Genomic DNA, 24,434 nt, shown 5'->3' on the forward strand with positions numbered 1-24,434 from the left:
GTATTTCAAAGAAGAGCAGCAGCAGCGTACAATGCAACACAGATGTTTTATTTCATTGTGTTTTGAGTTTTTGTGCCTATTCATGGTGAATATGAATCGCACTTCCCACTCACAATCAGCAAACATTATTTACAGTTGATTCCAGTTTATATAAAATCTTCTCACCACCACTGCATGACCCTGACATACGCTCACCTTTCACAATTCATACACACGCACTCACAGGTAAAAGAAAGAAAAATAATATAAAAAATTGTCTCTACACAGATATTGGGTTTAACTTAACTGATGACAGCTGCATTTGTTTAAAAGGAGACGCAATGCATGGCTTCGAAAAGTAAAAAGAAATCAAGGCAAATTCGTTTGTGAGCAAGTGTGTATATGTATGTGATGAAGAGCATGCATAGCATTCACAATTTAAGACCTGATTTTAAGGATCCAGTGCAAGAATTTGAATTCAGTTATGAATGTTACGCATGGATTAAAGAAAACAATTGTTTCAGTTCCTGACAGTTCACCTGACTTGCTACAAGATGCTTAAATTCTGTCCCATGTTGGACATAACACACGATCGCCAACACATCTGGCTTTTTCCTTGCATGTCTGCACACTAACCTGCTCTGCTGGTTTGTCTTCATAACCCGCTTCAATTTTTCATCTACAGACTAATGAGCTTCTGTACAGGTATACTATGCAGGAATTTTTAGTTACTGCTTATAAACAGTTTTCGGCACTGTGTCCACCATTTGTGTAGCTTCCTTTCAGATGTGTGCTGCTAACCTGGTACAGAGTGGCTACCTTACTATAAGGTCCCAACCTCACCTAGCGGGTCATCAGTGATGATAGGAGTTTCTTTCAGGGAAAATCCTGCATAGTGTACTTTTAACATGAGAGAAATGGCAAATTACATCATCATTCACACCAGACTACATTTCTGTTTAAAGCCACTAAAGCAATCTGTCAGCAGCCTCTTTCTCAGTGGCCCTGACAACTGTCTGAGGACTATGAGCATCTCTTACATTTCATATCAAACCTCAAATTAAGTAAAATTTACACCACAATGGTAGATATGTACTGAGTAGCTTTATGCTTTTGTATGACAAAAGTCTCAACTCAAAGGTCTGACCACAGCTCACAGCCGAATGGATTGTGATCTATACGCAGTTTGGAAAAAACTTGTTTGCACTGGACCTTTTCATTATGTACAATGGGTGGCTCTGCCATTGATTCGTAGACCGTGATCATTAAAGGACGGACAAATCAGGTATAACTTTTGCACTCCAAAGTACTGTTTGATGGGGGAATAAACACTAATATATTCATATGAAACCAGATTTGATATTGCTTATGGTGAGAAATTATACACATGGTGAGAATGCACAAAAACAGGCTCAATGTGACATGCATGAAAGCCAGCATCAACTTTCCATGTACAGACAGTTTCAAATCGCCCGACAACAAACCTATAGCTGAAAAGAAAAAGAAAAAAAAGGGGGAAAAACAAATACATTCTTTTTATGATTACATCTTTAGAGATCCATAGCTTTCTCCCTGGCCAATGATATGGGACAATCCTTGCTTCCCATTTAGCACAAGTGACCTCCATGCATCATAGAGCACCCTGCACTTACTGGGAAGGGTTTCGTTCAAGCATTTCACTGGTAACAGATTACTCCCTGATGCTTTTAAAGCTTCTCAGAAGCTCACCCCATTATGATTTTTGCCAACACACTGACTCACAGGGAAAAAAAAAAAAAAAGAAAACTACTGAACCCAGGCCGGCCAGCCTCGAGTCATCTGTGCAGAAACAGTGCAACACCGGCATTCAGCAGTCCATTAATCAGAATTTCTCTTTTCCTACCACCTGAGTATAGGATGGATCAAATTTCAGCATGGACCAAGTATCTATTTACTATGTTGCTGTTTTCTATCACATACTACACCCCGAGCAGACTGTAAACTTTACAAGAAGCCAAGGCACAGTATTGGATTCAGTCTCCCAAAGGCTCGGACACTTCAATGAGGCAATGCTGTCTGGGATAAAAGAAAAATCTCTAATTTCCTAACTCAAAAGCAGTATTGAGAGAAAAGGCGTGATATCCGTGGGGAGATTGTGTGAGATTGAGCACTTTCATCCAGAGTTCATTACACATCCACTAAACAGTTCATTTGGACTGTATCGGCTGGAACCCCTCAGCCAGGCAGGACAGGTAGTGGTCTAAAAGAGCACTCTTGCATGGCTCGGAAATGAAGGGCTGTGGGACTTGAAACCAGGACGGATGGGGGCCACGGTGGACCAAATCTTTATTTCTTTCTCTCCGTCTTTTTTTAATTTCCCATCTTTTTCTCCTGATCCAGTCAGGTTGAGATGGAGCAAAAGAAAAGCCAGCCGTCGAGTCCAGACACCAGCAGGGACGCTCTATGTATTAATTTAGTAGCACTAATAACGGAGTGACTGGGAGGGAGCCCTCAGAGCTTGTTGGTGTAACAGAGGAAAGTGTCTTTACCACTCATATCTCGGTCATGAGGAAAGCGACAGGCTGCCTAGATTTGAACCTGTTCATTGTTGGCCAGGGGTTAAATAAAGGGGGAGATCAAAACAAAATATTGAGCAAGTTGCCAAATTAGTGCAACGCCTCTCAGATTTTGTTGGCATATAGTGTTTCCTCATCGCTTTCACTCTCGTCCTGGAACTCGTGGGCAAGCAGCGACTTCTTGGAGCCCATAGACGTGAGCCGGATCTCATCTTCGTAATCGTCTCGGTGCTGCCGCAAACGATGGAAGCCGTCTTTTTGACGATTGGATTTGGCTGCGCACACACACCAGATGATGCACGCAGTCACCACCAATGCTGTCATGGAGGCCGCTGTGAGGAAGAAGAGAGTTAGTGCGACATACTGCAGCTACAAAGTAGGGTATCTGTCAAGACCTTTAGCAACATTAAGTCAAAACATCAACATGAAACAACAGTTAGGTCAGATAATGCATGTAGTGAACACTGCTTACAAAAGGCATTTTCATGGACATGCTTACCTGCACTGGCCACCACAAACTCTCTGGGCAGGCCAAAGATACTATTGTCCATGTCAAACTCAATGATGATGGAATTAGCAGCTTCATAGGAAGATACCACCACCTGAAACACAGCACAGATTCTTCAATAAGCCTCTGAGCCTTGTTTAAACACTCAGATTTCATTGCCGTATAACAGCAAAATTCATTAAAAATTAAAAGCTGTGGCAATGTTAATCAAGGTTCTTACACACAATGCCTGCTGACTTAAAAAGGTCATTACTGTGTATTGGTGAAATTCAAACAATGGTTTTGTGTTTTCACACCTGTTTTTGTTTACTTCTTTACTAACTTAGATTGAAAATGCAACAATAAAAAGAAAACATCAAGCTTTACCACATCTTCACATCCATTGTGGCTGTTCTTCCAAAAAGAGCTCAAACGCATTTGGCAGTCTGCTCAACGTCTCTACAGAAGTAGGTTGCTAATCATTTAATTAGCTAGCCTCATTTGCAGGTGTGACTGCTTAGTTCAATCTGCTGCAGGTTGTCTTGTATGACTAAAATAGGATTTGACCACTGGCTCACAAAAATCTAAAATTACTCATCTCTCTATGGAGAGTTAAATTACAAGAACCTCAGAATTCACTTTTTGTGAAGTTGTCTCTCATTTCATCAGTCTCATTATTTAAGTGCAGTTTAAACACCTGACTCAAAGCTCTGGAAATAAGGATTTCAGTCCATGTGGTTTCAGATCTGACCCAGTAATGTGGTCTGAACACACATCCAAAGAGTCGCTGCTTAACAGTAAGTGCACCTCTTGATCCTAATTTCTTCATTTTTCATTATCAGTGTGGTCTGCTGGCTGTTTTCTGGCATTTAAGCTGGCATCCAAATGCACTAAAACTAATGTCACTTTACTTTCCAGAGGAATAAAATGTGTCCTTATGGCCTGAGGCGGAGCATTCGGTGTCCTAAGAAATATGGGGAGACTATTAAAGAGAGAGTTTACATGTTGGCCCCCTGTTATGATTTGGACTTTGTTTGTGAGCAGAGTGAAGGAGACCCCCAGAAACCCCTGGATGACAGGTATATAAGGAACGCAGCTGTTCTTCCAGATCTCAAACTGCCCCACAGCGACGGAGCCCTCACTACTGTGGAGAGGACCTCCAGCAGCGCATCAACTAGTCAGCCAGGACCACTGATGATCCACGGCTTCACTGTACCAGAGTACCAGCAGACATATCGTTCAGTGGTGGATCCCCTGCTCTTCAGTCCATGCGGGAAGCTCACAGCCTACAGTCTGGAGCTGGGCCGTCGCATTAAGGAAGATCTGTTTAAAGAGCTGGCCTACCCCACCCTTCAAATTTCAGAGCAGCCAAGTGGAAAAGTGGAGGTGATGGAAAGATTCTGTGTGCTTCGCCCTACACCTTTCATAGACATGGACAGTAATGGAAAACCACAGTGATATTCTCCCACAGACTTTCTATGAGTGTGTTATTTTTTATGTCCTTGATACTTCATTGAAGCCATTTTTGTTTTCCTTGAAATGCACAAATTTACACTCCCAATGTTTATTGAAAAACTGTCAAATGTTTGACACTTTGCAATGAAGCTCCTCTTTATAAACAGTTTCAGAAAATCAAATCATACAAGACCAGCCAAGCCAAGATCTGTGAACGCTGCATTTTAATTGGTTCATATCTGCCTTAACTGAGTCCAACATGATCCAAAGTATGTAAGCTTTAAGTAAGCTAAAATAATGTAGTGTACTGTATGTGTGTATGATCACACCTGCTCAACAGAGCACGCGGTTGCAACTGGGGCTTGTCTGATTTCTGCTCTCTAACACTTCCATAAAAATCTATATTCAAAACATGACAATGTAAGCCTCTTATTTCACTCAATATTATCAGCAGTAAATGCTTTAAATTATCAAAAATATCTCTTCCTGACACCTGGTACATTCCTAATCCCCATAATAAATGCTATGTAGATATATAAATGTACCTCTTGACGTTGTTGTTGGTAGCCATCAGCGACAGCTTCAATGTTGTGGTTGCCGGGTGCCAGCAGTGCATGGAAGTAGCCGCCCTCCGCAGTAAAGACTCTTACTCCCCCATTCAGCACGATGATCGCCCCAACAATCGGCTTTCCACTCTTGTCCCTCACCACGCCACGCACCCCTTTATGGACCTAGATGGGGTAGACATGGAGGGAAAATTAAACCTGTTTGATGATGGGAAAAATGCCTTAATTGTCTTAAATAGCTGAGATTGGTGCCAAAGGTGTGCTAGTCCTAGAACTGTTCAAAATCTATACGCAGCAATGTTCAAGTCTTTTAAAACATCTTCATTTGCTGATAAAATCAGGCATCATACCTCCACCAACATGCTCAGAAGTGCCTTCTTGTTCTCAGTCCAGAGCGTGGCCAGCTGCTCGGCAGGAGGGAACAAACAGCAGCCAGTATACACTGTGATTTCTGGACAGTGGCCAAAGTCCATACTGAAGTCCTAAAAGGACACGTAGACACACGATGACGCATGAGACGGCACTGGGGCAGAGACCCATTTTTGGCTTTGTTTTACTTTTCATTTGATCTGATGGATTATCTCCAAACTAAGATCACAAAACTGAGCCACAAAATTAAGTGTTCTTCTTTATCATGTCTTGATAAAATCCAAATACTACACAGTGCCAGCCTGGAGGCCATTTTAACTGCAGTAACTCCCATCACAGACACTGCTGTGGAGAGACTTACCTTCATACTCCCCATGTGACTTTGTCTCTCTGCTGCCCTCATAACTCCATCTGGGATGTTGCCTACTGAGTAACAAACAAGTTCCATTAGCTGTTAACTACCATCATCAAATTAATGATATTTCAGCGTAATAAGAATTAGTCATAGTACTTAAATTACATACTCTGCCCATTATTTGAACATCCAGTGTCCCCGAGGTGCATCTTGGGATGGTTGTTGGCATAAACGCTTGCCAGATACTTCAATGTGCCCTCATTTTCAACTGGGGAAAAAAAAGATTAAATAAAACCACACAGACAAATTTAGTTCTATCAAAAATGTTTAACAACCATCAGTGCTGAGATGGTGCATCATTTGTTCTACTCTACATGATGTCTTTTTATAACTACAAATGAAAAGCTTTCGGCTGTGAGGAAAAGAACATCAGTGGTGTGACTGTGTTTTTTCTGCCATTAATGGGGGCAATCTTAAATGGTGTAATCCTCAAAGTGATTCCACTTCACTTGGATGAAATGATTCTAAAATCTTAATGGGTACATGTGTACTTTATATTCTAAAAGTACTGAAACAAAATCAAGTTTTTGCATAGTGGCATTACCAGACTGGACAGGCTTGTCATAAGGGTACGTAGCTACGAGGGAGCCTCCATCGAGGGCGACAGACAGAGTGTAGCCCTTGTCTAGAATCAAGTCCATCATCGCTCTGGTCTCTGGTTGGGACTCCACCACACGCTGAGATGCATTGCCTTTAAAAACAATAAAAAGATGACAGACAGGAAATGGAGTTGTTAAAGCACGCTTAGCTTTTTATGGCATGTGTATGTACAAGAAATTTCTCTGTTACATTCACAACAAATCTTTGACAATTGCAGAGTGAATGAGCAGAATGGATCTTCTTTTGTCTGTTTCTCAATTCAATTGCACACACGCAGAAATCCATACAACTCACCAAAGAAATCTGTGTCCAGATCCTTGCCATGAGCATTGGTCGAGCCCTGGGTGGAGGTGCACTGTCTCTCCACAGCCTGCTCTCGTCCGTCCGGGTTGATGGAGGGCACAATGACGATGCGGGTCTCATTGATCAGCTAGAGGTGGGACATGAGAGAAGGAATAATTAACAGGCACGGCTGAAGCATATACTGTATTTACTGGGAATGGTTCTTTCCTCTCAAGAAAAAATTACAGTACAGACTGAATTCAATCCCAGATATGAAGTTAATACACAGTCCAGGTTATCAAACACTATATTTCCTGAGGGGCCTCAAAACTCACACTGGTGATGGCTGGGTTCTTGCCATAGTTGATACACAGGAAGGCAGCAAACTCCAGCAGCAGCTCTGTGCCCACTGGGGCATTGCCATGGATCCCTGCTACAAAGCGGATCTTGGGCTCAGACGGCTCAGCTTCCCCTGGTTTGTTGGAGATTTCCAGAGCCCAAATGGTTCGAAACTCTACACTTTGGCCCAAACTGGACACATGAGAGAAGAATTCAGTATATAGGTCAGTATTTTAAAAAAATAGCAACCAAATTATGGAACACAGAGCAGATCTGGACAGCACCGACTAACTTAAGCAGATTTAAAGTCCCCCCACCTGTGTAAAGAAGTAATCTCTGGAAAGTTAAGTGTGAGGCCTCTCACGAAGCCAGACAGCTCTTTGTAGCCTCGGTAGCGGAAGCTGTTCTCTGTGGCTGTGCTCCTGACTAGCTGCTCCAAACCCTGGCCTAGAGAGAGGTTCTTGATTAAACGCTGGAACTCCTTCTCAGATGGGTTCTGGGTGGGTTGAGGACCAACAAGAGGCTGGCCATTAGGGTCTGAGTGTACACGTGTCAGTCTGAAGTCCACCAACTCCACTCTGTCCTTTGAGACGGTGGCGTAGGTCCTCACAGATTTATATCTGGAGAACAGATAGAGATAATTTATGTTAACAACACAGAAATATACAGAACGTCATGGTAAATGTTCTTGCTTGTGAAATCCAAACCTCACCCATGAGCAGAGGCAGTGATGGAGTAAGTCCCAGGAACCAGCAGTCTCCAGTAGTCTCCAGTATGAGCCGTGGTGACATTATGGTCTATCTCCTCCACACTAATGGTGGCATTGGGAATACCTGTACCATCCCTGCTGTCAGAGACGGTGCCCTTTACCCCACTGTGGACCTACAGAGACACATGACCACATAAATATGAGTCGATTCAAAGTAAAGTAAAGTAAAGTAAAGTGAGGAGAAAGTTCAATGTTAAGATTGGTGTTTATTGCCTGGTGAATGAACTGAAGCAGGGCTCGACGGTTTTGCTCCCAGTATTTTGGCAGATCTTTGGCCATGGGGTACTTCACACAGCCCAGCTCAATGGTCACCTCAAAACAGTTGGTGTTTAAGTAGTTCCAGTCCTGCATGCCACCTGGAGAAAAAAGTGCTCCTTTAAACTCCAAACACGGGTTAATTAAATGTCCTGATTGACTGCACACGGGCACAGAGCGTCAGAATTTGGCAAATATACTAAATTTCCACAACTTAATTGGAATAATGTATCAACTATACTAAGTTTAAAATCACCAAAGACATGTGGGCAAATATATTCTCTAAATAAATAAACTTCCCTAATTGAATGAATTAACTACAAATCTCAAACATAAAAGGGTGCTTTGGCTGATTTCCTGTGGGAAAAATATGAATATGGTGAGTAACAAAGGAGGATGAGAGATGGAGACATACCAGGAACATTGTACCACCTGGCACCGTTGGTGATGCCATCCTCAAAATATTCATCAGGGTACAGGTCCTCACAAGGGTGTCCATTGTGCATCAGCGGGTTCTCCTGCACACACACAGAACACACAAGTACGAACTCAACAATGAGCACTGTTGTAGTCAAGTTTCAATTATATCCTGAAACCACAAGCAGACATTATTCCAGCATGAAACAGATCCAACAGCAACAGTGTCCAGTTACCTGTGAGTAGGCTCGAGACACCTGCTGAAAGACTTTATCATCAGGTGACTGACTGTACTGAGTTTTCCCATTTTTGTCATCATCATAGGGGTAGTTCACCACCAAGGAACCTAATTCACACAACACAAAGATAAGACAGAACGAACCAGTAAAAAAAAAACAAAAAAAAAAAAACATCTGAATTTGCGGTTAAAATAAAATTCAACATGCAGAACTGGTTAATACTTGATCATCTGCACTGTGGATCTGCAGTAGTAATCTTTCAGAGTCATTAAAGTGGTTTTAAAATCAAATTATATGTTACTGTCTGTAAGAGATTAAAAAAAAAAACATGTAAAAACATGCATAATGTTTAAAATTGTAAACAAGATTATTATCTTTGACAGTAAAAGCTCAAAATAAGACCGTGCCTCCATGCAGGTTGGCTGACAGGATGAAGGGGGTGCTCTTCAGCCAGCTCATCACAGCTATGGTCTCGGGCTGTCTGGGGTCTGTGATGGTGGCAAACTGGTCTGGGAAGTTTCGGTTGAGGTCAAAATTGTTGCTGTTGTTGCGCCCTTTGTAGCCCTTTACATCACCTGTAAGGAAAGATGTAGTGGTGAGTCATCTAGATGTCTCTGTAACCACAGCATGTGGCTCCACCTTCTTACACTTCCTATTACGCATCAGCAGAGGCTTCTGGCTAAATGACACTGCTACATGAAAGAGGCAATGGTTGTGAAACTTTCCCAAGCTTTAAAGAAGTTCACAGAAACAAGATGGTGCAACTAATGCGGTTTCAAACAGCAGACGAGGTGAACCCTGCAGTATGTAAGGAGATAACACTTAAGGATGTTTAATTTCACAAATGAAAATGAACAGCTTATGAACAAACAAGAACACCAACTCAAGAAAAATGCTAATTGCCCACCTCCTAAACCTATAAGTATTTCATGACTGCAGGGCATGTTGTCTATTTCTATGTGATCACCCAAGATTTCCCCTTAAAGGAATGTGATCTGGTCATTTTGCAAACCCTGTGTCTGCTGTAGAGTTCATGGCTTTGGCAGCATACAGTACACTCAAGAAATGCTACTCGTGTGATCAAATTACTGTTCAGGTCTTATAATGTTACATCTCTGCTCATGTATCCAAAGCACTACATCTAACTCTAGAGTGACGTATATACTAAAATATGTGCCACAATGTTACAAGTCTTAATTTCACACTGTGCAGGTAGTGTTACTTTATTGTTGCCTGTGCAAGACCTTCTTAAGCACCTTTCACACAAGCAATCTATCCCTGCAATGTTCAGGGACATTTCCTGCATGCGGTCATGTGTGAATGGGAGCAGGGATTGATATTTCAAGCAGGGGAGGAGCTTCAGTCTACAACCAGAGAGCTAACAAGCTAAAAGTCATACACCAAACACCTGAGCAGCTAACTTACTAACTGATGTATTTTGAAACGCATTTGGTGACATAAAAATACTGCGTGTATGTGTCATTCACATTAACATCTAGATGAATTGGAATTGATTTGATTTGGGATCAAAAAAGGCTTCTGTGTATGTGTGTGTGTGTGTGTGTGTGTGTGTGTGTGTGTGTGTGTGTGTGTGTGTGTGTGTGTGTGTGTGTGTGTGTGTGTGTGTGTCTTTCTTTCTCTTACCTTCGCTGGCTAACTCATAGCCATCAGGGTTCATAGAAGGCATGATGTGAATGCGGGTACTGTTGACTAACTTGGTGACTTCCGGGTCAGTACCATAGTTACGGCACAGGTACTCGATGAGGTTGAGCAGTAACTCTCGGCCCACCACTTCATTCCCGTGCATGTTTGCTACATACTTAAACTCTGGCTCACCTGACATGGACACAAAAAAGGACATCCGGGTGAAAATTCCAAATAATAGATACAAACAGAAGGAAGTATTCGATTAAAACTACTTTAAGTAAACCTTTAAGACATACCGTGCTCATGGACTGTGGGGTTGTCTGAGATGACCATCACATAGAGCTCGCGCTCTTCCACAGAACGGCCAACTGAGTAAAGATGGGCGATGGAGGGGAACTCGCTGTTGTACTTGCGTAAGAAGAGCTCCATGTCCGCATAGTTGTGGTGACGAAATTCCTGGGGCTGGATGGGCTGGTGTTCAGGAGGAAGCAAAGGAGAGATGTTTTTGTTTTCCTCAGAGGGAACCACCCTCGTCTCACTGGAGTTAGAAGAATTGGTAGTGGTGGGAAGTCTTGTGGATGGCATCAAGTATGCTGTCACAGTGGTGGTATGTGCAGCCTCACTGACCACAGGTGCCACAGTAAAGTTAAGCTCTGTGGCTTTGCCCTCCAGGACCTGGACACCCTGGACTGTCATTGATGTGTACCTGTCAACAGGGAAAAAAAAACATGCTTGTGGACTTCAACTCCACTTTAAATATCACAAGGAAGCACTAAAACTAGATATCACCGATGTTGTAACAAAAAAAATCATCAGTCCTCTAAGTGTCTCTCTAGCAGGAAGTCTTTCACCAAACACATTTTTCTTCACTGCGGCACCAAAGAGTTGCTCTGTAACTCTCAAGAGGAAGTAATGATGATATGCATTTTTTTAGCGCAGCACAGGAAATATGGCTGAAAAGTGGAGACTGAGCTTCACTGTTTGACCATCTGAAGAGCCAGGTTACAATTTTGGCTTTGTTCACTGTGATCTGGCAACAACAATCAGCAGGCAATGAGCAGTGACGAACACACTGCTAGTTAGGCTATTATTGGTCGATGCTAAGGAAGTTCAATGGTATTACTCACCCCAGGGCCACAGCTGTGATGTTGTATGTTCCAGGGAGTAGGAGGCGGTAGAAGTCCCCATATTTTCCCGTGGTAAGGTTGTGCTTAATGCCTGCCACCACAATACTGGCATTGGTGAGAGCAGCTCCACTGATGGCATCTTTTACATAGCCACGGACACCCATATGGACCTGAAAGACAGCAGTATTGCAGAAATCAAGGACATCTTGATTGTGGCATTATCCTTTTAAATAAAGAAAAACAAGAGGTGCATTATAATGTATGGCGATGTATCATTACTGCTTTTTTAGTTAGAAGTTATACCTTTTCCATGTAGGCTAGTAGAGATTCCCTGTTCAGATCCCACTCCTTATGGAGCTCAGAAGCAGGAGGATATTTGCAGCAGCTCAGCTCCATGGTGATTTCCAGACAGTTTCCATTGAGGTAGTTGTAGTCCTGCATCCCTCCTACATAACAAATCAGCAATGCAGTAAATGCTAGATGCTAAAGATGGCATAACACATTCAAGTACAGGTCATATAAAAGAGAGGGATTGTGTCTAAATCCATGAATTTAACAGATGTGTACAGCATGTAATTATAAAGTAAGTGATCCCCCACTCATGCCGGCCAATTGATCATCAGTGAAAGAAGGTCTGTCTGGAAAGGCTTGAGCCTGACTTTTTCTCTTCAACACCACAGTTTACAGATAGTGTTTAATGTGGCAATAGACAATGACACAATCAATCACACAAGCTCCCAAAGTAAGCAAATAGAAAGACACACAGGGGGACAGGCTGTTCGGCTGGCTCTCTCACTGAGGCGACAGCAGGCAGTCAGAGGCTCCCTGGCTGGAGGGTTGCCATGACTGCCTGCTGGGTGGCCACAGGAACACAATAAAACAGCCACCAGTTGCCACTTTAATGGTCAAAGTGAAAGGGTCACACACCAAACACTGACAAATAACTTCAGCAGAGCAACCAGTTTCCCACCAGTCTCAATGAGGAGGACAATCACACCACACCAGATAAATGCTGCTCTTAGCACGAAAGCTTTCGCCATCTGTGATCAAAGACACATGAAACACATTCTTTGACTTCCCAAGACTTTACAACACTCCACCACCACAGGTCACTGTGGGTGTGATAACTCTACTGCTTGGACTCACCATTTGGTTAAACTTCAGACATTCATACATTTTTACAACATTTTTAATCAATGTGATCTGTGTGCCTGATGTTGAGACCCTCTTGAAAGTCATATTACTGACTAGAGGAAGTGCAGTAAAGAACATGCATCCCTTAAACGGGGTACACACTTTGGCTCTGGAAACAGGAGGACAAAAATATACACCACGAACACAAGCTCTTCTGAGTCATCCCCGGTCAAAGAACAGCTGTTCAACCGTCTGAAACTTTGTGAGGGAGGGAGGCTGGCTGCCAGTTCGCTCACTGGAAGCTGAACAGGGCAACTTCAGAAGACGTGATAAACCCTTAACAGCTCATTGAACAAGTTACAGTTGTGTTTATCAGCTGTCTGACCGAAGAGAAAGGCTTAATTTTAAATAAATACAGGAGGGGCATCTGCATTAAATGCCCCTGAATAATACATTAGTAACTGTGGAGTACAAACACTTGCACAGAACAATAGGGGCCGTGCCCTCTGTGCTCATTTTGAATAAGGGTGGTGTGCAGAGATGTGTCAGGGTCGTTCTTTGGAGGGTTTACCCTCTGTGGGGGCAGTAGAGACAGCAGGGTGCCATGTCAACCAAACCAAACCCAGCCTTTAAATCTCACCTGCTAATGATTAGCAAATAATGCTAAACAATGTGTGAAAATCCAGACTTGGCCGCAACAACATGACAAGCAAACATAGGATCCTTTGTCTAGGTCACAAGACGTCAGACGTCATCCTGTGGTGAGCTACTTCAAGTATTTTAAAATGAATCATTCAAACACCTGCTATATACTCATATGGCATGACAAAAACACACAGACCATTGCAGCCCTAACCTTAAATATCCTGCCAATGTACCGGATCCAGTGACACACCCTGAAAGCAGGAAACCACTGGCGGGACAATGGAGCTAAAGTCAGAGCTAGCAGCTGAATATGCTGTGTAGGGATGCTTATGATGCAGGACATCTTTAAGAGTTAGTGATACAATCCCAAATAAGTGTATTCTATTTTTAGTCAAGCATTTATACTGATTATCCAGGAGGAAAAACTATTTTAGAGAGTGTTTCTGTCATATGACTGTCAGCAGTTTACAGTGATGCAGCATAAAAGTTTGGTTATCAGAGGCCTGAAGGTTCACAGGCACTTCAAGGGCCTCACATTATCACAGCAACAGGGCTGTATTTCCATACAGTAAAATGATATTCTGGACCTTGTTCTCTTGCAAGTGTAAAGGCAGTGACCTATATCTTACAACACACACTGGATTGCAATTACCCAAGCCTACAGCTTTGAACGAACAACCCATAAACATTTTTAACACTTAGGAGTCTGAATTGACGAAAAGTTGCACAACAAAATGGACAAAATGCAAAGAAAAAGTGAAAAATAAAACCAACAATACGCACTGTTGCCACTGTTATGTGCTGAGGGTTACATGAACCAAAATACAGTTCAAAAGTAACAGACGTTCTCCGAGGCCAGGCTGACTGTCAAATGATTATGAGTCCAGACGACATGCTATGCTGAATCATTATTTCAAGCCCTGACTGCCACACAAAAAAAAATCTCCTGTTCCTGGCACATAGCCTGGGCCGCTCATTATATCACACCACATCCTGGCCGTTTCCGTCATCTGCCATTAGCCCAGTTTGAGCAGTGACATTTTGACCACTGAGACATGACAGACAGATACAAGCATTGTTCATTTGATTGTTTCACACTTTTTGCTGTCTTTCTTCATCTTGAGATATGGACATTAATGCTGCTAAAAGCTTTAATAAATGGCTCCTACTATAGCGTGAACCCTCTCTGCCTGAACACAGTTTCAGTTGAGAAACTGCAACAACAAAACAGGTAATCTTCAGCTAGATCAGTCATTCATTTGTCAACTTGCCTCTAGTTTCTGATGACAATCAAAGTCAAGATTTACACAGAGCGTGTGCTAATGGCTTTGGTAATGATTTACAGCTCCAGTTGCCTCTGGTGTAGACGGCTAGTGTGACATATATCATAGTATCGTGTTAAGGTGACCTGAAACAGGAGCAAATACTATTTTTTTGAAGGAATCCTGGAATTATGTGTCACTTTTACTACACACATTACAAAACCTGAGGGGATGATGCAGGTAAATTAAATTTGAGCATGTCTTAAAGAAACTACTACTACACATTTGATCCAAACAATCAATTATGCATACGTGATACAATCATCATCATGGTGTGACATCATTAACGCCCCAAACTCACAATTACATTCATACTGTAAGCTTACAACAAGGGACCCATAAGATGGCTTAATATTGTCCTGATGGATGAATCAGGTTTTGAAGTTAAGCTGAATGACCTAATTTCAAATTCGGAGCAAAAGAAAAAGTACCTGCACATGGAGTAGGTGGCTCCACTGAAAATACCAAGTAATAAACACACTGCACATCTAACACATTTGGAAAAAAAGAGGGTAAGAAATAATATGAGAGGAAACAAGGTGCCAGTTCTGGAGAGTTACAGTTACGCTAATCCAATGGAAATCAACAACTGGGAGAGACACTACCCAACCTAAAATTTACGAAAACAAAGCAGAACTCAACATGAAAAGCAGCACAGAAACCAGAAACTGCAGACACATCACCACCTTCAAGCCCTCGGACAAACCAACAAAAGTATGCCGATCAAGTTTCTGCCTAGGTGATGCAGAGCAGAGCTGTTGGTGAATAAAGTGGAGCGCATGGGGAGAAATGAACCAGCATTTACTTTAGCTGGTCAAGACACATACATGCATATGTGTATAAGATAAGAGATGAGTCAGAGGATTTAACCCAACAGACAACAGTACGCTCAGTGTGAGCGGTGATGTACACCTGTTGGCTGCTCTGACACTGACACTGATTACAAGCTCTGGCAAACAAACACAATAAGTGGTGCAGTCTGAGCTTGAGAGGTTCCAGTTTTTCAGCATTTTAACAAGCTGTAAACTCAAAACCAGGTCACGCTATTTAGTTTTTGATCAACACCAATTACAAATGCTGTATGAGGAGTCAGTCAGTTCTATTATACAAAACCTTGAAACCATCTATAACAAACCGCAAAATGCAACTATATGAAGTGTAACAGTGCTCAGTAACAATGAACTTTGTATTTCTAGGCAGCGTTTTAACTGAGCTTATTAGATGAGAGAATAAAGACCAGAATCTGCCACTGAGCAGCTCGGAAAATACAGCTTTTTCTTACTTCTGATCTACAGTGAGAGAAAACGTTTCCATGCAGAGAGCCTGAGCTGTGCTGCACCAAGTGTAAAGGAAATTGGAAAAAAAATTGTTCATGGGTCTCCTTTAACAGACTAGACCTTGTACATAGCGCTTGTGCAAACCCGCACATGCTGCACACAGTCCAACAATAAGAAGTCACATTCTTGGGTTTCAGATGAGGAGATATCAAGCAGCCGCACAGGTGAGACTGTCACTACAAATATTCTCAACAGGACTTCTATTGAGCCAAGGTCCACAACAAATACTAAGCTTAAAGGACATGAGAGAACAATGGCTGAACAAACCATCCTCTTAAACAACAACGGGTCTTCATTCAACGACAAAACGCACAAATTCCTCTTTGCCATCTCCATGGCAACACACAGCCTAGGTGTCTCATTTCAGAGTCGTGAAGTCCACGTGACTCATGGAGGATGTGACCCACAGAGATGAACTCAGTCTTAGAAGTGACTCCTCCACCTCACAGCTACAATAATTAGTTCTCGGTCACCAAACTAGGCATTAAAAACAGCATAAAGAGGACCATCTTACCCGGCACATCATACCACTGCGCCCCATTGACGATGCCGTCTTCAAAAGTTTCTTCCAGGTCATCGGAACAATTTGGCTGACCGGTCTTCATCACAGGGTGGTTGTGAGAATACACCTGGGCCAAGTAGCGAAACAGACTGTCATCCGCCGACTGGCTGTACTTGCCCTGCCGCTGGTGGGAGGCTGAGTCATCAAAAGGATAGCTGGCAACAACAGTGCCGCCATGCAGATTCCCTGACAGCACGAATCTGGAGAGACAACGGCACATTTTAGAAACAGCCTGAAAGGATAAGTTCAAGCCTCTCTTGTGAATACTGTCCGTGAAGCAATGAGGGACTTTGGCATAAAATGTATTATAAATCTGAGAGATGTCCACTTGATTTGAGTCTGCTCTTGTGAGCCTCTTGTTAACTTCAGAATGCCATTTTGCTGAAAACGAGGGCTGTGGGTTCTGTCCCTCTTGTCTTATATTGGACTCACTATAGGGATCTGCTATGGGTCAGTATGTACAGCAAACAATCACAGCTGCAGCAATTAATCGATTGGTTGTCAGCGATTAAATTCATTCCCCAAATATTTGATAATCATGTTTTGGGTTTTTTTTGTTTTTTTAAAGTCAAAATTTTCTCATTCCAGCTTCTTAAATGTGAATATTTTCTGATTTTTCTCTCTTCTATGACGGTAAACTGAACAGCTTTGAGCATCATCTTGGGCTTTGGGAAACACTGAGTTTTTTCACCATTTTCTGGCATTTCACAGACCAAAACAACTAACTGACTAATTGAATCAACATTGAAAATGATGGTCAGTTGCAGCCTGACAAACATCTCTTTCACAGTGCATAAGGGCATGTGAGTCTTCTCTGCAGGTGAAGCTGCGATCTTGTCCTATATATAGTCTTGAGGAAAGGATTCCTCTGTCGGGGTACAAGGAAGCAAACGCTGCAATGGAAAGAGAAGCTGCTTGGAGGGAAATTCCCTTTATGTATGGCAGCCATCAAACTAGCAGAGCCACTTCAACTGGATGGATATTTGTGCGCATGCAAGCAGGTTTGAAGTCGAGTACCCAGGTGAACCTGGCTTCACACCCAGGACAGTAGCTCTTGCTGACTTTATTACGAGTCACCCGAGGCTCATATAAAGAGGGAAAGTACGCAAGAACTGTGTCACTCACTGATAGAAATATTTACTAAATTAGGTCTGCAGCTAATGACTATTTTCCTTATCAATTACTCCAGCAATTTTTTTTATGTTTTTAATGCCATTTATGGCTTTATTGGATAGCTGACAGCATGGAGGCACATGTTAAATAAGGGAAGAGAGAGGAGGTTACACCTTTTAGCCACACACACATTTTTCTGTTTATTTTATTTTATGATATTAACATAATAGACTAATATTAACAAGTGGTTTCAGCTCTATGGTGTCCCAGTAGTTCAGTTTGTGACTTTATTTTGTCTGACACACTCTGAGGTTTTAACAAAGGAGACAGAGATTTGAGTTGTTCATTGACAGAGATGTTTGTCCCTCTCCAAGTCCTCCACTGTGTGGTACACATAGAGTAAAAAGCGTTTGAGATGAGTGGAGCTAACTGAAGCCAGTCCAGCCTGAGCTCAGGGCAACACGACCTCGAACAGCTGGACACTGGGTCCGTGTGCGGAGGCTCTGAGGGGACCGTGTGTTTGTGTGTTTCATAGAAGAGAGAGACTCACTGTTTCTCTTGGATCCATCTGATCACAGCCATGACCTCGGGGACACTCTCTGCTTTGACGCTCGTGCCATCAAACTGGTCAGGAAAGCTTCTGTTGAGGTCCATGTTTTTGGCATTGTTTCGACCCCCGCTGGTTCCACGGCAGTCCCCCTCTCTGGACTTCTCAAAGCCGTCAGGGTTCATGCTGGGCATGATGTAAATATCCGTGTTGTTCACCAGCTCAGAAATACGCGATTCTTCTCCATATTTAGTCAACAGGTACTCCACAAGGTACACCAACACCTGCCTGGACACGGTTTCGTCGCCATGCATGTTCCCAACGTATTTAAATTTGGGTTTCCCCGGTGCGTCTACGTCGGGGTCCCTGGTGATCCGCATCACCCAGAGCTCCCTGCTCTTCACAGACTGCCCTATGCTCGACAGGTTAGCTATGTGGGGGTATTTCTGGGCTAAGGACTGTAAACGCCTGGTTAAGCCAACATAATTGTAATATTTGTCGTAAGTTTCTACCGTTTCCTCCGGCGAGGGGCTGGCGCTTCGTGTCCGGTGCAGCCTGGCGTCACCAAGGGGGACAACAAGAAAGAGAAGAAAGGCGAAAAGTGGCACCCGTAGTTTCGACGTCGTCGAGGGATGCTCCCAAATGTTTACCATGTTGATGTATCTTCGACTCCTAAACCATTCGGACTTTCAAATTAAACTACAAGCACCAGGGTCGAAAATTGTATGAGTGTTTGTCTCCCCAGCCACAGACGTATTTTTGCTGTCAGAGACAGTCTAGCCTGCTTGTTTCCATCTACTTCCGCTGATCTCAGAGGGGCGGGGCCCCACGATGACGAAACATTTTAAGGTGGACTTGTCATATTTTCTGTTTTCCTGTGTTTCCACACTTTAACACATTAACAGCCCCTAAAATATACCACGGTAATCCACTGAATGTCTTTATTCCCCAGCAGTACAACCTGAGTGTGTTTTGTCTACTTAAGTTGCACAATTATCCTTTCCATCATTTAGATAGTGAACCCTTCATTACAGCAGCTATTGGTGAACATTTTTACTATAGTCAAGTTCAAGAGTCGTCGCTTAAAACAACTTTTTTTTTCTTTCTTTTTTTTTTCTTTTTTGTGAAACTTGAGAAGCATTTTATTTCAGCCTTTTGTTTAAGAAGACATTCTGGGTTTATGTCATAAATCCCATGTGAAACAAGACCAATGACTTCAAGCAACCCTATTTAATTTTTGTTTTGACTGCATTTTTTAAAATACTTAAATGTTATTTTCCCTATTGTGCATCTGCTCAATTTGATATCTTTTACTTTACTTTGTTAGGATGTTTATGTTGCTAATGTGCTCTGTTTTAACTGGCTAACCTGACCTTTTACAATGCCAAATTGTTTGTCCATCCATCCATCCATCCGAAAGCATATGTGCAAAGTAACATGCTGTGAGCTATATCAGGAAAATACTGCTGATTAGATAAAATTGTATGCCACTGTAGGTGTCAGATTGGTTGTATGTATGTTTTATGATTCAAAACTCCTAAAAAAATAAAATTAAATAAAAAATCTGTTGCACTAACAGCACAATAGAAAGTTTTTTTCACTCAAGCTTATGCTGACACTTCAATATTCATGGCCACCCACTCATACCACAAACAAGTGTGGAGTTTTTTTTCTCTATGCTTTAAAGACTTGATACCCAGTGTGTTTTTTGCTATTAATGACTCCACAGATGCACCAAAATGGCCTTTACTGGGCAATAAAAAACCCAAAAGCAATCACTATCTCTTGCTGGAGATCTGAGTTTTGGTTCAAGGTTATAGAGTTAATTTTGTGTGTGACGGTTTATGTAAACCTTTGATGTGAATACAGCATCTGTTGACCATAAATGGTCACAATCAAATGGAGAAGCCTTTGTGTAAACATGAAAAGAAATTACAACCGAGCACAATGGAGTTTAGCAGCAAACTCTTGTATTTCTGTTTATTCTATGTTGCCCATTCTTTCTTTATTGATCACTGGTAGCACCATGTTTACCCACAAGCATGAGGAGCAATGACTCTGAGTAACATCACCACCCTGCCACCATGAGGCCTTGAAGTTCCTCCTCTTCTCTCCTCAGTGGGGCGTCAGTCAGGGGCTTCTCTTCAGCGGCTGTTTTTTCTTTCCTTGATTCTTTCTCTTGATCACATTTCTCTTTATTTTCATTTGGCAACGGAACAAAACAAAAGTGCAGTAAACATCTTGTTTGTGAAGCACCAGGAAGTGTCAGCCTTAGCTCACTAAGGTCTGGCAGAGCTGGCTAAAGCTTGGAATGACTGGGTGAAGGGAGGCGGAGCAGGAGGAGGAGGAGGAGGAGGAGGAGGAGGTGGAGCTGGAGGAGGTAAAGAGTGAGAGGCTGGGAAAGGAGGCTGCCGTCTCATTGCTGGATTCGACGCAGCGACTGCACCTGGAAGGACTGAGCATGGGAGCCCCACTCTCTGTAATGTTTGTACTCGCCGCCGTGACGGTCGCACTCCATGATGTACTGGTAACCACGGTAACCTGGAAATTGGTAGCACACCCAGCTGGGGGAGGAGAGAGGGAGGGGTAGAAGAGGAAAGGGGAGGGTTGATTAAACATAAACATGTGGTTTACACAGTCAGTGAAATGAAGCCTTCATCATATGAAAAGCATTTGGGTTACAAATTTGACATTTGACTACAAAATCGTCTTGTTAAGACATTGATAATCACAAATAAAGTGCATAATTTGCACCTGAGGAATGGGAATAGACTAGATTGTTAGTGTTAGCAGTATGAAATACAGTTTTTGCTCTTGTAACAACAAAACAAAGACTGATTTCCTACTGATGTCTCTGTTACATTGTGCCACATGGGGGTTAAATGTAGCCGGAGACTTACGAGCCACTCTGCACTTGCATAGATCCGATCTCGTTGTTGCCCCAGCCCATGGCCTGCAGAGAGGGGTAGTCATCGTTTATCTCCCACTGGCGTCCCATGAAGTTCTCCCTCTCAAAGAGCACCATCTTAGACTCCTTGTGGTTCTGCGTGCACATGATGCACAGAAAGACAAGTTTAATCACAGTTAATACACATAAAAGACTTTCCTTTGTTCACTAACAATTGCATTCAGCCCCAAAACTATGTTGAAGACTGACTCTGGACATAGTATTTATACCAAGTGAGGATTAAATATTTGTTCAGTAGGTGCTGTCTTTAATCATTCTACACAAGGTGAGGCTAATTTGTTTGTCTACTTGTTTGTCCTTTATATGCATAATAGTCAGAAATACTGACAAATCATCAAAGGAAGTAGAATTTTTGCCAAATTCATCTTATTCTGCAGGAGGTCAAAATCTCTAATACATAAGATCACACTGCACAATAGACTGCTTTAATCTGCAAGCAGCAGATGGCACAAGTTACTCTGTAGGCTTGATTCAGGAGAAACTAGGGTTGTGATCCCAAGTGAGTCAATCTGATGAGTCAAATTTAATGCTTTTTCACTCTGGAGAGGGAAAGAGAAGCTCACAGCAGAGCAGATGGGGCGGAAGGACATCATCCTCTCGATGTGGTAGGCATTGCTGCCGCTCCACGACTCCCAGTGAGGATACTCTCCTCTCTCCAACACAAACTGCTGTCCACAGAAGCTGGAGTGCTCATATCCTGCCCAGCTGTCGACAGCAAGCAGACAGACATACAGACACGTGGACATAACATGCAGGACCATTGGGAACAGAAGTTATCATCAGATATTAGACCTGCTAAACGTGGCTAAGTGATGAATTTATATGCAGATTTATTCATAGTAACTTCAGGCGACTGGGTTCTATTTACGCAAAATCAGCACATCTTTTTAAATTTCTACCTGCTGCTGAACTTTAAGAACATGTTGACGGGTAGATCTGTTTACTGCAGAGCTCTAAGTTTGACTTACGCGCCACACTCCACCTTCAGGGAGCGGATGTTGTCGACGCCACACTCCATGATGTTCTGGCAGGCTGAGGTAAACTCGAGGCGCTTCCCCTGGAAGTTCTCCTGGTCATAAACTGTGATCTGGAGAGGACACAAATGCATACATGTAGTATGCACATGCCGCACGCACACACTGTTGTGTGTACAGACACACACATCATTGACGTCATCAGGCCAGGCATGAAATTTAAAAAAAAAGTAATCTGCTTATGTTAATCATGCATGGAGAGACATCACACTCACCTTCCATGGTCCCAGTGGGTTGGGATTATTCAGAGCCATGCTACTGTGTATCTCAATGCTTTACCTTCAGAGCAGAGAGCAGGGAGAATTATATTTATGTGAATATTCAAAGGCTAATTCAGGAAAACATTACACAGTTCAAACACAACTCGTCACCTCTTCCACAGCAGCTTTGAGCTAATCTTTAGAATCAGTTGCCACGTCTATTTGCATGTTTTTGAAATAGATATACTGATATCACAGCATTAGAAAGAATCTTAATCTGTATAAAATAACTCATCATCTACTGCATGTCATCTGTTTTGGTATGAAACCTGTCTTGAAGCTACAATACTGTATGCTCGCACTTGACTGAGCCAGCTGTTGACGTAGGCACGATGCTGCCCACGGTCAGTAAGTCTATGCATCTGCATGTTTGAACTCAGTCCATACATTTACGCAGCTCAGCAGAAAAGACAAAAGACACAAAAATGTAAAGTCTATAGGTTGAATGGATTGAGATGGAGGGCTTACCTGACCTGCCCCAAAGAATAGCAGTGCAGTGTGTACAGGGGTCTCCACAAAACGATGTCCTGACCCCAGAGTAAACGGACCTATTTATACATGCTGGTGCTGAAAAGCAGCTGGGCCTGTGGTTCGGGGCAGGAGTCAGCACATTGCTGTTGCAGTCATTGTTCAGCACTGAGCTGCTGGGCTTTAGTTCGCCACAGTGGGACTGGATGGAGGGCACCGTGCCCAGTGCAGATAAGCACAAGTTCCAAATGGTCCATGACCAGTGGGCTGGACCAAGCCCTGGCATGGCCTGGTCCAGGAAACAGATCATCACAGATGTGGACAGTCTTGCCAGTGACTGTGGTGCAAAGGGAAAACACATCTAGTGGCGAAGCACAAAAATAGAAATGGCCGGCTACATCAGAACATTTAGCTTCTGTAACTCTGTTGGTGCTGGTGTTTAAATTGTGAAGACACTAAAATGACAAAGGTGTCCCCCAAACACGCTGGATTTGTATTTTGTTAATGTACTTACTGAGGTCTCTTCCACACTGCACTGTGCTCTGTCTCCGATCTGCAAGTCATGTCCACCTCAACTGACCCCACATCTCTGGTCCTTTCACCTTTTCACTCACTCCTATATACACACATGTTCAGTCATGCATACACACAGTCATGGACAGAGACAGGCACGCAAAGGCCTGTCCATGCAGTCTGACATACCATCAGAGCACACAAAGGAACTGACACACTTACACATTCACACAAAGCCATTTAGATGGTGACAACTACAGACATTCAAAAGGTGAAGCTGAAATATACAACTTAAATGTAACTATCATTTCATTCAGTGACTTTTTTTCTGTGTGGTGGTTAACTGGCTTACACACACCGAAGCCTAAAAATGGTGCAAAATACAACTCAGATTCAAAAGAAGGACGCTGTGTAAAACAGAAATAAAACAAAATGTGATAATTTGCTAATCGTTTATGACATGTACTCAACTGAAAACAGTGCAAAGTTGTTTAAATATCTGCTTATTCTGAATTTGATGCAGCAACACGTTTCAAACAAGTTGGGACGGGAGCAGCTAAAGACTGGGAAAGATGTGGAATGCTCCAAAAACACCTGTTTGGAACATTTCACAGGTAAACAGGTTGATTGGTTACAGGTGATAGCATCATGATTGGATATGAAAGGGCCAAGGATGCTACTACATGGGCTCAGGAACACTTTGTAAAACAGTATGCATGTTTTACTGTCCTTGTATGCAGCGGTGGAATGTAACTAAGCACATTTACTTAAATATAGATTCAAGGTACTTTAGTTGAGTATTTCCATTTTGTGCTACATCTCAGAGGGAAATACTGTGCTTTCTACTGCACTACATTTATCAGACAGCTTTAGTTACATTTCAGATCAATACTTTAAGTATCAAACATACATAGTTAAGAAAATATGAATCATTATTGAGAAACTACCCAACATTCAGATGCTGCTTGTCGTAAATGAGCTAATAAAATAACACTTTGGAGCCATTCTGCATAATGAGTACTTTTCCTTT

At 42.5% G+C, this 24,434-nt stretch overlaps 2 protein-coding genes across 3 annotated transcripts; both read right to left on the bottom strand.

The window, feature by feature from the left end:
- Positions 1-27: 27 nt before the first annotated feature.
- Positions 28-18,981, bottom strand: cpda (carboxypeptidase D, a). 2 transcript variants are annotated; one of them, XM_070970082.1, is made up of 21 exons: positions 18,165-18,981; positions 16,454-16,701; positions 11,805-11,947; positions 11,502-11,671; positions 10,671-11,080; positions 10,372-10,563; positions 9,135-9,302; positions 8,725-8,834; positions 8,487-8,589; positions 8,030-8,172; positions 7,760-7,929; positions 7,365-7,667; positions 7,044-7,239; positions 6,721-6,856; positions 6,371-6,517; positions 5,936-6,034; positions 5,773-5,837; positions 5,393-5,524; positions 5,022-5,207; positions 3,034-3,136; positions 28-2,866 (listed from the first exon to the last, which is right to left on the bottom strand). In XM_070970082.1, the coding sequence occupies exons 1-21, from the start codon at positions 18,812-18,814 to the stop codon at positions 2,640-2,642; spliced, it is 4,101 nt and encodes a 1,366-aa protein (XP_070826183.1). In that variant the 5' UTR covers positions 18,815-18,981; the 3' UTR covers positions 28-2,639. The 2 variants fall into 2 exon arrangements, with proteins under 2 accessions (XP_070826183.1, XP_070826184.1); XM_070970083.1 differs by having other exon boundaries at positions 5,773-5,834; positions 18,165-18,924.
- A 1,147-nt stretch (positions 18,982-20,128) lies between these two features.
- cryba1a (crystallin, beta A1a) lies at positions 20,129-22,432 on the bottom strand. The gene is made up of 5 exons (XM_070970660.1): positions 22,379-22,432; positions 22,098-22,216; positions 21,693-21,834; positions 21,062-21,204; positions 20,129-20,725 (listed from the first exon to the last, which is right to left on the bottom strand). Exons 1-5 carry the CDS (start codon positions 22,415-22,417, stop codon positions 20,578-20,580), a joined length of 591 nt encoding a protein of 196 aa, XP_070826761.1. The 5' UTR covers positions 22,418-22,432; the 3' UTR covers positions 20,129-20,577.
- Positions 22,433-24,434: the final 2,002 nt, after the last annotated feature.

The sequence above is a fragment of the Chaetodon trifascialis genome, chromosome 9 (genome assembly GCF_039877785.1).
Source record: "Chaetodon trifascialis isolate fChaTrf1 chromosome 9, fChaTrf1.hap1, whole genome shotgun sequence".
NCBI classification, from domain to species: domain Eukaryota; kingdom Metazoa; phylum Chordata; class Actinopteri; order Chaetodontiformes; family Chaetodontidae; genus Chaetodon; species Chaetodon trifascialis.